This window comes from Cydia pomonella, chromosome 6, assembly GCF_033807575.1.
Source record: "Cydia pomonella isolate Wapato2018A chromosome 6, ilCydPomo1, whole genome shotgun sequence".
Lineage (NCBI taxonomy): Eukaryota > Metazoa > Arthropoda > Insecta > Lepidoptera > Tortricidae > Cydia > Cydia pomonella.
In genome coordinates this window covers 11,679,274-11,694,432 of record NC_084708.1, presented here as the reverse complement: position 1 = coordinate 11,694,432, position 15,159 = coordinate 11,679,274, and the positions used below count along the sequence as shown (strand labels likewise).

The following is a 15,159-nucleotide window of genomic DNA, read 5'->3' as shown; positions in this document are numbered from 1 at the left end:
CTCGAACGATCTTTTAGTTTTATTCTGTCAAGTGTTTGACAAGTGACAGATAGTTTTGCCGCGGTTTTGGTAAAATGTGACATTGACAGTTAGATTACGACCGAGAGAAAAAACTCAAGCGATTGAAGGAAGGATTTGTAATGTTTTAATTGTAAAAACTCAAAGATAAATAAACTATTGTAAACTAATTCAGTATTTTAGTGAGACATCTAATATCAGAAGTGGGATAGAACTGAAGAAATATCAAAGAACAAAAAAAAAGGAAAACTGGGACAGGCCATCATGTTCAGAGTTCATGTTGACAGAGCAAACTGAGTGCTATAGTGTCTAACAAATCTTGAATCCTGAGTATTACATATATGAAAACATTTTACAGCATGAAATCATAGCTATAATGGCATATACCCATGTGAACAACAATGCTCATATGCTAACCTTAAAATATGCAAAGAAAGATACGAAAGTTTGGTTATTTAATATTGAGTAAAGCTTCATGTTAGAATTCTAAGATGAAATTGCAGGGTGAACAAGTTGGGGGTTGGCATACCCACAAAGGCCTAATTGTTGAAGAATTATTGCACTCAAATATGCACTATGGCCGTGTGTAAAAGGTTTGGAGGTATAAAAATATATAATCACAAGATGAAGTGAGGTAAGGTCAAATTATAGAATGTTTCATTGGCATTCACATAATTTACAAGTAAGTATTGGTTTAAATAATGACATGTGAGTATTACTGCCAGACATAAAATTGACTAATACAAAAGATTAGTCGCTTTGAGGTATGTTTCCGACAGATCAAAATTGTTATGTTAACTGAATAATTAATATTTGTTAACATGTTTCAAATGAAATATATCAAGCCAGCATAGCCACTAAAGGCCTGTGTTGTCCAAATGGTATGGTTGTAGTAACATGTGCAGTGAAAAACAAAAAAAGTATGAAATTCTTTTACACATGAATTCTTGATGTTGACTGTATTATCAGAGGTAGTTAATTCAGTGATGAGTAAATAAGAATTAGGCCTGTTGTCTAATTCTTAGTTATGATACTTGTAAAAGTGGTCATTTATTAATTATTGGTTTTAGTTCTTTCGGCTCTGTGTTAATGAATCAGTCAATCAGGACACACATATTTATATATCTATGCATATAGAATTATTATTCATAATAATATTTTGTTGTGGAATGCAAATTGTGTCGATATTAAGAGATATCGACTAAGTCTTGGTTAGTCATGAAGACCTACTTACTCATACTAATTACTTGAGTGCAACCAAAGAATGTTACTGAATGCCTTGCTACATGAAGAATAATATTTCAAGATTCATATTACAGAGTTAACTTACAGTGCAATAATTTTACAGTAGAATCTGCATATAATGACATCAATCGATCGTGACAAATATGTCATACTAAGTGGATGTCATATAAAACCTAGTTGTTGTTTATGTTGTCTTAATTAATCTCAAATTCCTTTATGAGAGATGACTTTTATTAATTTTGTACCAATTATCAACTTGTCAATTAGAATCAAAACTAAACAACTTAGACGCCAAGCATGCACCAAGCATCCTCGCGTAGAAAGTGTGGGGACTGCCATAAAAACCAGTGAATGTGTCAGCCATGATTTGATAAAAATAGGATAAATAGGTCATACTAAGCGAATTGTCACTTTAAGCCAAGTCATCTTATGCGATTTTGTTACAAGGAATTTTATATTCAAACTTTCACACAATAATTATGTCATAGTAAGCGGTTGACTAATAAATGGATTCCACTGTATTTATCTACATGACGAGTGATAATGTGGAGTGAGATGTAACATGTTGCATGTTGTGTGTTGTTAGAATCTCCAAATGTCTTCACAAATGGGTACTGCAAGTGCGTGATGGGTGTCCTCCCCGAACTGGATGGTGCAAGGGATTCTTTACAGTAAAAGCAATCTGCGGTGAGAGATGACTGCAGGTATTATGTCAAAAGTTAAGGGGATGCTGTATTTGCTGCTATAACAAAAGTTAAGTATACTCCACACATGTTCCTTGTTTCAAAAAGTTGAAGTATTTGAAAGTTTCATGCAAGCAAATTTGTTGAAATCTGACAATGTCATGAAATGGTAATAAATTATTGGCACTAGATAAACACAAGTGCTGTGATATACATGCATCCGCTTCAAAAACTGCTAGTGTATAAATAAAATACTTATAATAATTAGTGGTACAAGACATATTTTTAATTACAAGAGTTAAAATAAAATAAATTATTGGTATATAACATTCTGTATGGAGAATTAACATTAAAAGATCATAATCATAATCTTTTTTGTTTGTTTGTGAGAAATGCATTGACATAAATATACTAGACAGGCTATCGAGAACAAATTGTGTCCGCCATTTTCGGCGTTTGACATCTGTCACTAAGCTAAAGAATAAGGATAGCTGTGTAGCTAGCCAGAGGCGAAACTGTTATGACAACTGTTCATTTTCTGTCTACATATGCATTGTAAAGAATCTAGATAAAATGTATTGTATTTCCTTACAAGTGTATTTAAATTGTTTTACGTATGTGATACGGACGACATTAAGATTTATAAAAATAGTCATAAAGCTTTGAACTTTCTATTTGACTCTCGTACTCGTAGCAATTTTGATCAAATCGCACTTATAGCATAATATACTCTTTAAATATGAGAAGAGAAGAAACTACAAAAAAAAATTACGAGATAAAGAGTAATATATCATTATTGTGTAGGTATATAATTATTATTTTGCAAAGAATAAGGTAAGTAATCATTAGTACCTATGTATTACATCTGCGAGATGTAATTTATGCGCCACAGAAAATGGCGTACCACCGTGAGTGTTTAAAGTGACGTTTGAAAATAATCTAAATGAGCTTAAAACAAGAGCTTTTCGCATTGAATCTTTATTATATTGCTTTAATTACGTTTCTTGATATTATTAGAATGCATTTTCATAACGCACAAAGGCATTTTCAGTTTATTTAAAAAAAAAAAAAAAAAAACTTTTTTGTCACATGCGTGTATCACGCCTGTAGTCGGAGTCGTACTAAACCTAATGAAGTGCCGACACTTCATTGAGGTGTGGAAACATTTTGTTAGAGATGCCGACTCTAGTACAATGACTTAATGGAGAAATGGGTTACATTGCCGATAATTACTATTGTAACTAAGATAGCTTGCTATAGCTCATACAGTATTGGATCTACAACTTAAGTAAAAATTTTGATCATATGTTTATTGACATTATTTAATTAATACAAGACCTATTTTTAATATGAGAGTTTGTGACTTGTCTTGTAAGTTTACATTTTAATGCAGTCAATGAAATTGAAGCCATTATCATTTTTACAATGGAGAAATGGGTTACATTGCCGGTAATTACTATTGTGACTAAGATAGCTTGCTATAGCTCATACAGTATTGGATCTACAACTTAAGTCAAAATTTTGATCATATGTTTATTGACATTATTTAACTAATATAAGACCTATTTTTAATATGAGAGTTTGTGACTTGTCTTGTAAGTTTGCATTTTAATGCAGTCAATGAAATTGAAGCCATTATCATTTTTACAATGGAGAAATGGGTTACATTGCCGGTAATTACTATTGTGACTAAGATAGCTTGCTATAGCTCATACAGTATTGGATCTACAATTTAAGTCAATATTTTGATCACATATTTATTGACATAATTTAACTAATATAAAACCTATTTTTAATATGAGACTTTGTGTCTTGTTTTGTAAGTTTGCATTTTGATGCATGTCAATGAAATTGAAGCCATTATCATTTTTACAAGATAATGTCCCACTGCTGGGCACAGGCCTCCTCAGTTCATATTTAAGTAATTCGTTTTGATCAACCATTTAGTAAAAAGTATTTTGATAAATTATTAGAAAATATTTAGTAAGCAAAGATAGTTCAACCGTAATTTCAAATGTTGAATGAAACATGCTATGTTAAGCCGAACACAGATATTGTCCTGAGTTATGATTGCAGAATGTACTGGCAAGAGTCTGCACGTCTGAGCGACAGTGCGAGTCTGGACTTCTAACGCGAGGCTACACGTCTGAATGGCGGTACGAGTCTGTACCGCTAAACGGCTGTGCGAGACTGGACGCCGGAGCGGTGCACGGCCGTCGGAGCAATTGGAGCCGCTGAGCATAAATCGGCTACGTCACGAGACCCCTGATGCGTTTTGGAAGGCGCACGAGGCGCAGAGGTTCTGCGGTGCTGCTTGCTGACATTCGGGGGCGAGGGCTTTTCTTCTGAAGGCTGAACTGATAACCGATTGTGGGGATTGCTCGAGCGCAGTCCTATGTTCGATGTCGCAGATGGTCAGATCACTACTGGCGTGACCATAACTGTGAGATGAGCATTGCCGCCATTGCCAACGTCGTGATATGGTAGATTATGTGCCTAAGGTAGACCTGTTTCCTGTTATATATATATTAGGTCGATCCGTAACTGAATGATGTATTGATAACTGCACTATTGAAGCAGATGCTGCATTTGCCCTATTTACTGAACCTCATGACTTATGGAAATATATGTAGAATGTATATAGCTATGTTTATAGATATGTTTAAACCCGAAACATACTTTGACTTTTTTTTTATGTAATTGTTCTCATATAAGCGATTTGGTGTACACTGTAAGTTTGTATTGAAAATGAAATAAATAAATGTATAAAGTAGGTACACAAAATTCAGATATTTATAGAATTACAGGTGGAAATAGGGCAGTTAACAAAATAATAGGGCATAAGACCGACACAAGGAAAATGCAAAAATGTCCAGGTTATAGATTGTATACAGTCATGCAAATTTAAAGTATAGCATTATGATGATTGATATGTTGATGATTCAGGTTTAGCAGATTATTCAAAATATTTTTTGACTTTTAGATGATACAATATGATATGTTGATTGATCTGAACAAAGTAACCGATAGTGAGAATAGTTAGTGAAAATATAATTGTATGCCTGAAAAGAAGGCCATTCCACCTAACCTAAGAAACTTGATGTACTTAGTAAAGAAAATGAAAGTCAAAGAAAATGATTTTAGTTTATGAAAACGTCATGTATATTGTTGTCAAAAGACATTCAAGTATGAAAAGATTTAGTGTTGCCTTTTTTGCTGTTATTTGTTGGTAAATATGGATAGACTGAGTGAACCGGTTCACCCGTCACACTAAAGACTGGTGCGGTTTGGATTTAAATGTCACATCAAGAGAATATCGTTAATGTTGTAGGCTGAGTGACCAGGTTCACGGCTACTCTAGAGATTACTGTGGCTTAGAATAAAATGTCGCACCAGGTGAATATTGTTAATGTTGTAGACTGAGTGACCAGGGTCACAGCTACACTAGAGATTACTGTGGTTTAGAATAAAATGTCGCACCAGGTGAATATTGTTAATGTTGTAGACTGAGTGACCAGGGTCACGGCTACACTAGAGATTACTGTGGTTTAGAATAAAATGTCGCACCAGGTGAATATTGTGAATGTTGTAGACTGAGTGACCAGGGTCACGGCTACACTAGAGATTACTGTGGTTTAGAATAAAATGTCGCAGCAGGTGAATATTGTTAATGTTGCAGACTGAGTGACCAAGTCCACGGCTACACTAGAGACTAATGTGGTTTAGAGTGAAATGTCACACCAGGTGAATATTGTTAATGTTGTAGACTGGGTGACCAGGCTCATGGTTACGGTAGAGACTAATGTGGTTTAGAATGAAATGTCACATTAGGTGAATATTGTTGATGTTTTAGACTGAGTGACCAGGTTCACACGACTGCACTAGCGACTAGTGTTGTGCGGAGTGAAATGGAAATGTCACCTCAGATGAATATTGTTGATGTTTTAGATTGAGTGATCAGGTTCACACGGCTGCACTAGTGACTAGTGTGGTGCGGAGTGAAATGGAAATGTCACCTCAGATGAATATTGTTGATGTTTAAGACTGAGTGACCAGGTTCACACGGCTACTCTAGTGACTAGAGTGGTGCGGAGTGAAATGGAAAATGTCACCTCAGATGAATATTGTTGATGTTTTAGACTGAGTGATCAGGTTCATACAGCCGCATTAGTGACTGGTGTGGTGTGGAGTGAAATGCCATCTCAGGTGGATATTGTTAATGTTTTGGATTGACAAAGGGGATATACACGGCCGCATATTAGAGACCAGTGTATTGAAGGGTGAAATGTTACAAAATTTTGCGTAAATAAGGTTAATTAAACAAATTCATGATGGCACATTAGAGACTAATGTATGAACTTATGTATACTCGTGTGGTTCATTGAAAAATAAGGTTTTATACTGTTCAGTACCTGCTAGATTGAGTTTGAGGACAAACTTCTAGATTATCAGGTTGGCCGAATATTAGATATTAAGGATATCTCGAACGATCTTTTAGTTTTATTCTGTCAAGTGTTTGACAAGTGACAGATAGTTTTGCCGCGGTTTTGGTAAAATGTGACATTGACAGTTAGATTACGACCGAGAGAAAAAACTCAAGCGATTGAAGGAAGGATTTGTAATGTTTTAATTGTAAAAACTCAAAGATAAATAAACTATTGTAAACTAATTCAGTATTTTAGTGAGACATCTAATAACTGTTTTTCTTTTCTGTGTAAGTATGCAATACTCAACTAGTGTTTGTTTATTGAAAACTTTCCTCCAATTTTGAGCCCGCCATAAAGTGTTCAGTTGTCATTCTTATATCAATCTGAATACAATAATTGTCTTGACAACTCTTTTTGTACGAGCAGCAATATTGGGAATGCATTGAATGGTATCAATTTAGGCGGCGGTGGCAAACCAATCAACAATTGATCACACACAAAAGGTCAACATTGAACAGGTCAGGCATACACACTCTAATGCATTACAAAACTAGTGTTATAAGTAGATATTTAACATTCAGCAATGAATTGTTAATTCAGTAATGTTTTGTGTATTTGTATTCATTCACTGATTCTCATAAAGAACTTCAGAGTTCTGAATTCCATACCTAATACTAGCAAACGCGATACTAGACTCGCGCCTGCAGTCAAACTGTGTAAACAGTTTTGCAGGAAACTGTATTAGATTATAAGTTTATTCCATGAAATAATAATAAATAATAAGAAAATAATAAATAAAAAAACCATTAAAAATGTAAAAGCATTTTTACATATATGTGTAGAAGTCCATTGATTTAAAGCTCAGTAAATGGGGTTTATCATACAAACCACTGCATCCAGTTAATATTTCTTTTATTACATCGATACACCGTATTAACTAAGATCACATCGTACATAATATCGGTCGACGGCATTCCGCCAAAATCTGACAGTTCTCTATATAAAACTAAAATGACCATAAACACAACAACCAAAAAGTATAAAGCCCGGTGCATACTACACGTTATTATCAGTATAAGGCCACATACAGGATATTAACTATTGTGATGCTTACAGCTTCGGCCATCCTTTTTTTTTAAAAGTGAGCCCTCTCACTAAAAGTAATTATAAACATTAATAACAACAGCAATATATCGTAACACCTTTATCGATATCAAAGATAAACATTCACAACAACAGTATTTGTAAACTTCTACACAGTACACTTCTTATGCACAGTATGGGCTCACATGAATCAATCATAGCCAATAATAACCTTTAGCCTTATTGAGAAATAAATCTTAACGCTTAACATGCTTGAATCTGAGATCATGTAAACAGTCATTGAATACAACCAACACCTGGTAGCATTAACAGCCTTCTTTAGATAGTCTTTCAATATATGAACTCATGTGTATTTGTATACGTTATAATTATAAACTATATCAAATTTGTTAGTTTAGCTTAATCGTTAAATGTTTTAATTATAGGTGGTTATTATGTATGCAACAAACGTAAGCTATATCTGAGCGAACGTAATAATAGTTATGCTGCTGTTCTAAGCTTTAGTGTAAGTATGATTTTACCCATGGCAATGTTATAAACACTAAGTTGTTAAAAAGTTTATAATGAGCGCTTATAGCTCACTAAACTGTATTAATTTATTGTTATTACTGTCTAGGATGGAAATGTACACTAGATTAAGTAATTACATTGTACTAAATTATGTTAAATAAATAACTCAAAAAAAGAAAGAATATATGAACTAACTTACAATCATGGTCTGCTCTAGGCAGTCTGCCAAAGTATAAACCAACCTCAACGATCACAGTCTGCCCTCAAGGCCTGATCTAAACAATTTGGCAAAGTATAATACATGATCGTAAACAATCACAGTCTGCACTCAAGGCCTGCTCTAAACAGTTGGGCAAAGTATAATACATGATCATAAACAATCACAGTCTGCACTCAAGGCCTGCTCTAAACAGTTGGACAAAGTATAATACATGATCATAAACAATCACAGTCTGCACTCAAGGCCTGCTCTAAACAGTCTGGCAAAGTATAAATACATGATCATAAACAATCACAGTCTGCCTCAAGGCCTGCTCTAAACAGTTTGAAAACGTATATAACATGATCAGAAGCAATCACAGTCTGCCCTTAAGGCCTGCTGTAAACAGTTTGGCAAAATATAATACATAACCACAAACAATCACAGTCTGCCCTCAAGGCCTGCTCTAAACAGTCTGGCAAAGTATAAATCAACATCAAAAATCACAGTCTGCCCTCAAGGCCTGCTCTAGGAATTTTAACAAAATATAACACATCATAAACAATCACAGTCTGCCTTCAAGGCCTGCTCTAGACATCATTCCAAAGTATAAATTGTTATAGCCTGCTCTAGACTTGACTGGTCTAGACAGTCTGCCATCACGGCCTGCTCTAAAAGACAAGCTGCTATCAAAGCCTGTTCTAGACAGTCTGCCAAAACTCACACCTAATCATTTTAATGATTTAATTTGTTAGGGCCTGCTCTAGACTAGATTAGTCTAGACAGTCTGCCACAACGGCCTGCTCTAGAAGACAGGCTGCTATCATAGCCTGTTCTAGACAGTCTGCCAAACCTCACACCTAATCATTGTAATGATTTAATTTGTTATGGCCTGCTCTAGACTAGATTCGTCTAGACAGTCTGCCATCACGGCCTGCTCTAGAAGACAGGCTGCTATCATAGCCTGTTCTAGACAGTCTGCCAAACCTCACACCTAATCATTGTACTGATTTAATTTGTTATGGCCTGCTTCAGACTAGATTAGTCTAGACAGTCTGCCATTACGGCCTGTACTAGACAGTCTGCCAAACTGACCAACCCAACCAACCCAACACTCAGAGACTCTCGCTGGTCAGATGCAGATTGCTATATCCTGGACACGGCGTGTATAGTACGCCGGTTTCTCACTCAGCGGCCCTGGCCATCGGCAGCTTGGACCCTGCCCCACTGCTGACAGCACCATGTAATAGCTTAACCTTCTTTGCTTTAGTCAGCTCTTGCTGCGAGACCCTCGCTTATCATCAACTTCATTCGTCCAGCCAGGTTACCAGCGTTGAAACATAAAACAAATAAAAATGTTATAATTATTGGCAGTAGCAAAGATCGTTTTAGTCACAGTCATCATTAACAATGAACATTTTATAAGCCATAATTATCGACACAGTCGATCATTATCAACATCATCAGTCGTTACTATAATATACCTAATCATCATCTATATTCTATATCGTCATCAAAGTCGATCATCATCATTCAGTCATTATCATCTTCAACATCATCAATCGTTACTATAATATACCTAATCATCATCTATATTCTATATTGTCATCAAAATCGATCATCATCGTTCAGTCAAGCATTATCGCCGACATTGTCATCGAAATCACCCAGCTCCGTTATCATCATCGATTTGGTCAGTTATTGACCGTTATAGACATCGAGGCAAACACCGTCGCTGACACCGTCACTGTAGACGACATGTTCAGTCATATACATCATCATCGTTATCGGAACTCTGTTGCCTAAGATTTTCCTTAGGTACCTGATTTACTCATAGGTGCTGAAATCGTAATCAGATGTCACAACATTAATTAAATAAAATGACATAAATATTCAATCAATTCATCAACACCGAAAATAATTACATTTAAAACGTGTTTTTTTTTGTTCGTTGTTACATCCGGTTATTGCCTATACTAGTGATGACAACACACTTCATGGCGAAAATGCAATCACTAATTTTGTGTTTATTAAACACGGTTGTTTTGCCTAAATATTTTTAATATCACCCACTTATTTCTTGTCATCACTGTACCTTCTGTCACAAAATCATGTGTGTCTTAATCAAGCTAAATTTTTATGATACAAAAATGTATGAATTACTTTATAAGGCTTCATTAAATTAAAATGTTATCTACTTTTAACTTCATTCATATAACTCACTCTGGTGTGTATATCCTTTGTTTAGGTCAATCACACAGTTCTTCACAAAACCATACTAAAATGTCTTAGTAAATAATTGGTGTTACCTGTTGTATTCATCAATTTTACATTTTAAGTCAATTTTCAATGACAATCCTGTAAGTCTTGTCTTTTCAAAGGAACACTGATTTTGTTAGCATATTAATTTTATATAAATTGATTTTCTCAAACTTTACAATGTTTTTATATAACTAAGTAAACTGCTTTTACCTTTGTAAGACACTTTCTGGTTGTGTCCATTACTTACACCTTTACCTACTTTTTAGTAACCTGAAATTTAATGATTGAATACCACTAACTGTTAAGTTTATTAACCTGAACCTGTCATACAATAATTATTTCAGATTCACCCTTAAAGCAAATGAAACTATAAGTCACTAATAAATTGTATTTCATAGCAACAATTCATGATTTCATTCGTGATTTGTTATTGGATTGTACAGCTGCATTATTTAAATTTTCATACCTAGTAAATTTAAGAAAAATAATACAACATTCATTGACTTATAAATTTCTTCATAAAGATGGGACTTACGGGCACCCAGTATGGTGCCAGCACAGCGGTGTCAGTGAATGCGAGCCAAGCGTGCACTCCAAAGTAACTATGCGACTGATGCAAACTCATCAACCATCAATGTGCATTGTAGCAATCAAACTAGGCACACCAAATGAGAATGTTCGGTTATATGAATGGGCATATCTTTACTTTTGAAATCTTTGACAACACTAATATTTTCAACAATATGACCATGTGTGTTGACAGCACAGAAAAGTAATCTGTTCACTCAATCCTGTTAAACTAATGCTTTATAGGCAGAATTTGCACTATGCTATTTGCACTTACTAAAATGCATAAAAAAACACACAAACATAGATAAATACTGCTTCTCAACTATGTAAAGGTATTAAGTATTATATATAGTATTAATAGAGCTACAAGAATTCTAAATAAAAAGACTTGCATGATGTGAAATGTCAAAATCCAAAACGGGCCCGAGACATCAACATCATATTCCCTGAATGATAATAATGATGCTTTGAAATTGTAATTTATATTTTGGCACCGTAGAGGAACATGACAGCAGTAAATTGGTGCAAATCTGTTTTACAATATAAAATGGTACTTAATATCATTAATGATATTAATTTAACTTCCTTGGTTTGTATGTGAGGTGTGAGGGTTAATACCTTCACTGCAGCATTAAGTGTAACTCGTAATTAACCATACTTTGTATGAGGTCTTTCAACCACCTACCGCAGTGAAGATGTCAAGTCTGGAATAATATCCCTATAGTCCAATATGCAAAATTTCCATACATCAAATGATATCTAAAATTTCCAAAAATTCAGCACATTTATTTTCATCTTTAAATTGTATAAGTAATGTAAATATTTCTCATATACAAAATTAGATTATTGTGATGCTACATTTAAAACAATATTATGAAAAAGACATGAAACTATCAGTATCATTTCATATTTAAAAATCATATAGTGTGTGTGATTCCATTCATTCAGTTTTGTTTCTATTTGCCTCTCTTTAAATTTCCAGATAAATAATTTTCAATATACTTAGCAATGATAGGCAAGTAAATGCTTATACCTATATCATTCAATATCTTCAATTAACTTTTTTCTTTTGAATTTTCCCATATGAGTACCTAAAACCTAAATAACTTTTATAAATAAATAATTTGTTTGTTATCAAATCATAAACGAATTCATTTGTGTATTTTATCCAAAATGATTTAAATGATTTTTATTAAGATTCTATTGAGACCAAAGTAGATAGAAGTATATTTTAATGAGTGTGCTGCTTGCTAAAGGCCTCCTTTAGCTCTTTTTCTTTAAAACTATCATGGGCCACTGTCCTACAATTCTAGCCCGCTGACAGATTAAGTTCTTCCTCTCATCTTAGTTATACCATCATTCCATCATAGCAAAAACCTCTAGGATACCAATCCAATACCTTTTTTTTTGTTATCTCTTAACATATATAAGTATTTTAAACTCATGCATAATTAAAAAAAACTTTCATTGCCATTAGTCCATCCAAAAATAGTAATAGTCAACATTCAACTTACAGAATGTCATTATACAACTCAGTGTTAATAACTAGATTCACTGAGCACTTGCACTGCACAATGCCATCCTTACCGCGTTGCCTTCCTTCATAACCATGTCACAGGCTCTTAAATATGGCTCTTGTCTCACCAGAAAGTTGATGGTTGATTGCTTGCGCTTGTATTTTCGAGATCTACTCTCATTGTATTCCGTCTCATCTCACAAAACCGAAAACAAACAATGACAAGAACACGGGTTAATAAATAGGTCAATACCATAGCAAATGTATGTAACTATGTACAGTACATTGAAAATTTAAAACAAAACTTTTGATTTATGCAAACGAAACGAACTGTCAATCGTTCTCTTTAGCGAGCAAAACAAACAAGCTAATGAAATCTTGTATCATTTATATACTATCAACTCAACTGTTTCGACTATGAAACAAACATTTAAAAGACCAAGCAACTTACATTTTTATGCACCTCTATACAAGTGAAAATAAATTAAGTGCATCCAATATCTATGTGGGCATTTGAATTCATAATCCCGCTTTCTGAGATGTAGAAGTCCATTGATTTAAAGCTCAGTAAATGGGGTTTATCATACAAACCACTGCATCCAGTTAATATTTCTTTTATTACATCGATACACCGTATTAACTAAGATCACATCGTACATAATATCGGTCGACGGCATTCCGCCAAAATCTGACAGTTCTCTATATAAAACTAAAATGACCATAAACACAACAACCAAAAAGTATAAAGCCCGGTGCATACTACACGTTATTATCAGTATAAGGCCACATACAGGATATTAACTATTGTGATGCTTACATATGTCAGACTTCCTGGTATTTTGAGTTTACTCTGCAAAACACAGTAGGTACAGTTGGTGTGATAGATATGTTTACATGTAAAAAAAATACAGATATTTGACATCGACTGTACATAAAGGGCAAGTGAACTTATAATGACTATAACTCCTAATCCATGACCCATGACCATATTACCAGTATAACCTATTTATTTTAATTGCTTCAGTAATTCAGCAGCTTCTTTATTTGCTTGATGATCATCATTTGTCTTTGCTGGATAACTAGCTGCAAGCTTCAAGTAATATTTGGCTTGATCTTCTTTTTTCAATTTTAAATAGCAGTTCCCTAATCTAAGCAAGTTTAAACTATAAAATCTGGGTCGAGTTGATTCTGCTTTAAGGAAATATTCCAATGCTTCTTCATAAGTAGAATAAGGAGGTGATGCAAAGAAGGTCTCTGCTATTTTCCTTTGATGCCAAGGCATTTCACTGACTTGGTAACACCATTCTCCTAGCATGTATAAAGTAGTCGCATCATTTGGATTGTATAAAACAGCCAACTGAAATGAAAAAAAATTAAATTGCGTCTTGATTGATACTTTTAAAATTAAATCTAAGCAACATTTTTAAAAGAGTTATATGCTAGAATGTTACATTACATGACCCTATTTCATAATTGTTGATAAATAAGTTTATTATTTACATCCATATGTTTCTTCACATTTTCCAGTTGCTTTATCCGTTCCTTGAGGCCGATTTCTGTACTTTCCGCATCAAGCAATAACGCATACCACTTATGTACAGCATAATTATCATAATTATCTTTCAGTATACCAGATATAATATGATATGCTTCTGATATTAATTCCCTTTTATATGATTTTTCATATTTTGTTTCCTTTGCCATATTATACATCACCCGGCAAAGTCTCCACTGTATTTCTACATCATTGTTCTGTAAAAAATATCTTACATTTTATTTGACAGTAGGAAACAGATAGTTTCACAGCAATGACATGGGCAAATGGTGCATGGATGATGTGCTTCAGAAAAATAAATAGACAGTACCTGGCAGTTTTTTAAATATTGGTAGCACTCCTCAATATGCCCATTTTCAAACAATTGATCAGCATGATCTAGAGTCGCACAAACAGCGTTTTTTTTGGGATCTGAGGATTGTGCTTGTGACTTCCAAAATAGTGCCCCCATTAACAATGGGATATTTAAAAAACCATGTATTGGCATTTTCTGCTGAAACTAAGTATAATATTATAAGTAATAGATTTTGAAAATTTTATATTAAAAATACAATTTTAATAAGCAGTAAATAGAAGTTGAGAAGTCTGTGCATGGCAGCTGATATTGTAGAAAATACTTATTTAAAAATAAAATTAAAACCAATTAATATCAAAAGCTGTATTAAACTTGTACTAGCAATAAGTATCTTGATAAGTACTTTAAGAGTTTATTTTCAATGAATAGTTCAAATTTTAATTATTTTAACACAAGTTTGTTACATTTTTTCGCAGCAAGACATTGTTTTGCTGTAGCTTCCTGTATTTAAGTAGAAATTGCACGGCCACAAATCTTGTGGTTGCACCAATCAAACTCATCATGAATTTGTTCTGCTTGTCCCAATTAAACAAACTCCATATAAATATTACATACGAACAATAAACCAAAGTCCATTAAAAACACTGATAGAAAAATGACAAACCATTGACCTCAACCTCTAGTATGGAAGCAGAGACGGGACTTCCTTACTAGCGCGTGGAATCAGTTTGTTTCGCAAATCATTACCAAAATGTACGACAAAGAACTGTCAAAG

General features: G+C 33.9%; 1 protein-coding gene and 1 long non-coding RNA gene across 4 annotated transcripts; one reads left to right on the top strand and one right to left on the bottom strand.

Annotated features, from left to right (window-relative positions):
• The first annotated feature begins 1 nt into the window (after position 1).
• Positions 2–6,615, top strand: LOC133518952 (uncharacterized). Its single transcript, XR_009799559.1, has 2 exons — positions 2–700; positions 1,850–6,615. It is a non-coding gene; the product is annotated as an uncharacterized LOC133518952 (long non-coding RNA).
• Positions 6,616–13,423: 6,808 nt separating this feature from the next.
• Positions 13,424–15,080, bottom strand: LOC133518951 (regulator of microtubule dynamics protein 1-like). Of its 3 annotated transcripts, none has more exons than XM_061852752.1 (4): positions 15,049–15,080; positions 14,400–14,588; positions 14,035–14,286; positions 13,424–13,891 (listed from the first exon to the last, which is right to left on the bottom strand). In XM_061852752.1, exons 1-4 carry the CDS (start codon positions 15,049–15,051, stop codon positions 13,541–13,543), a joined length of 795 nt encoding a protein of 264 aa, XP_061708736.1. In that variant the 5' UTR covers positions 15,052–15,080; the 3' UTR covers positions 13,424–13,540. The 3 variants fall into 3 exon arrangements, with proteins under 3 accessions (XP_061708736.1, XP_061708733.1, XP_061708735.1); XM_061852749.1 differs by having other exon boundaries at positions 14,849–15,072; XM_061852751.1 differs by having other exon boundaries at positions 14,400–14,579; positions 14,849–15,072.
• Between the last annotated feature and the right edge of the window lie 79 nt (positions 15,081–15,159).

Coding starts and splice junctions, on each gene's coding strand:
- LOC133518951 (XM_061852749.1), bottom strand. CDS start 14,947: ATGATGAGTTTGATTGGTGCAACCACAAGATTTGTGGCCGTGCAATTT. Junction 14,589..14,848: donor ATGTCTTGCTGCGAAAAAAT/GTAACAAACTTG, acceptor TATTATACTTAG/TTTCAGCAGAAAATGCCAAT. Junction 13,892..14,034: donor ATGTGAAGAAACATATGGAT/GTAAATAATAAA, acceptor TTTTCATTTCAG/TTGGCTGTTTTATACAATCC.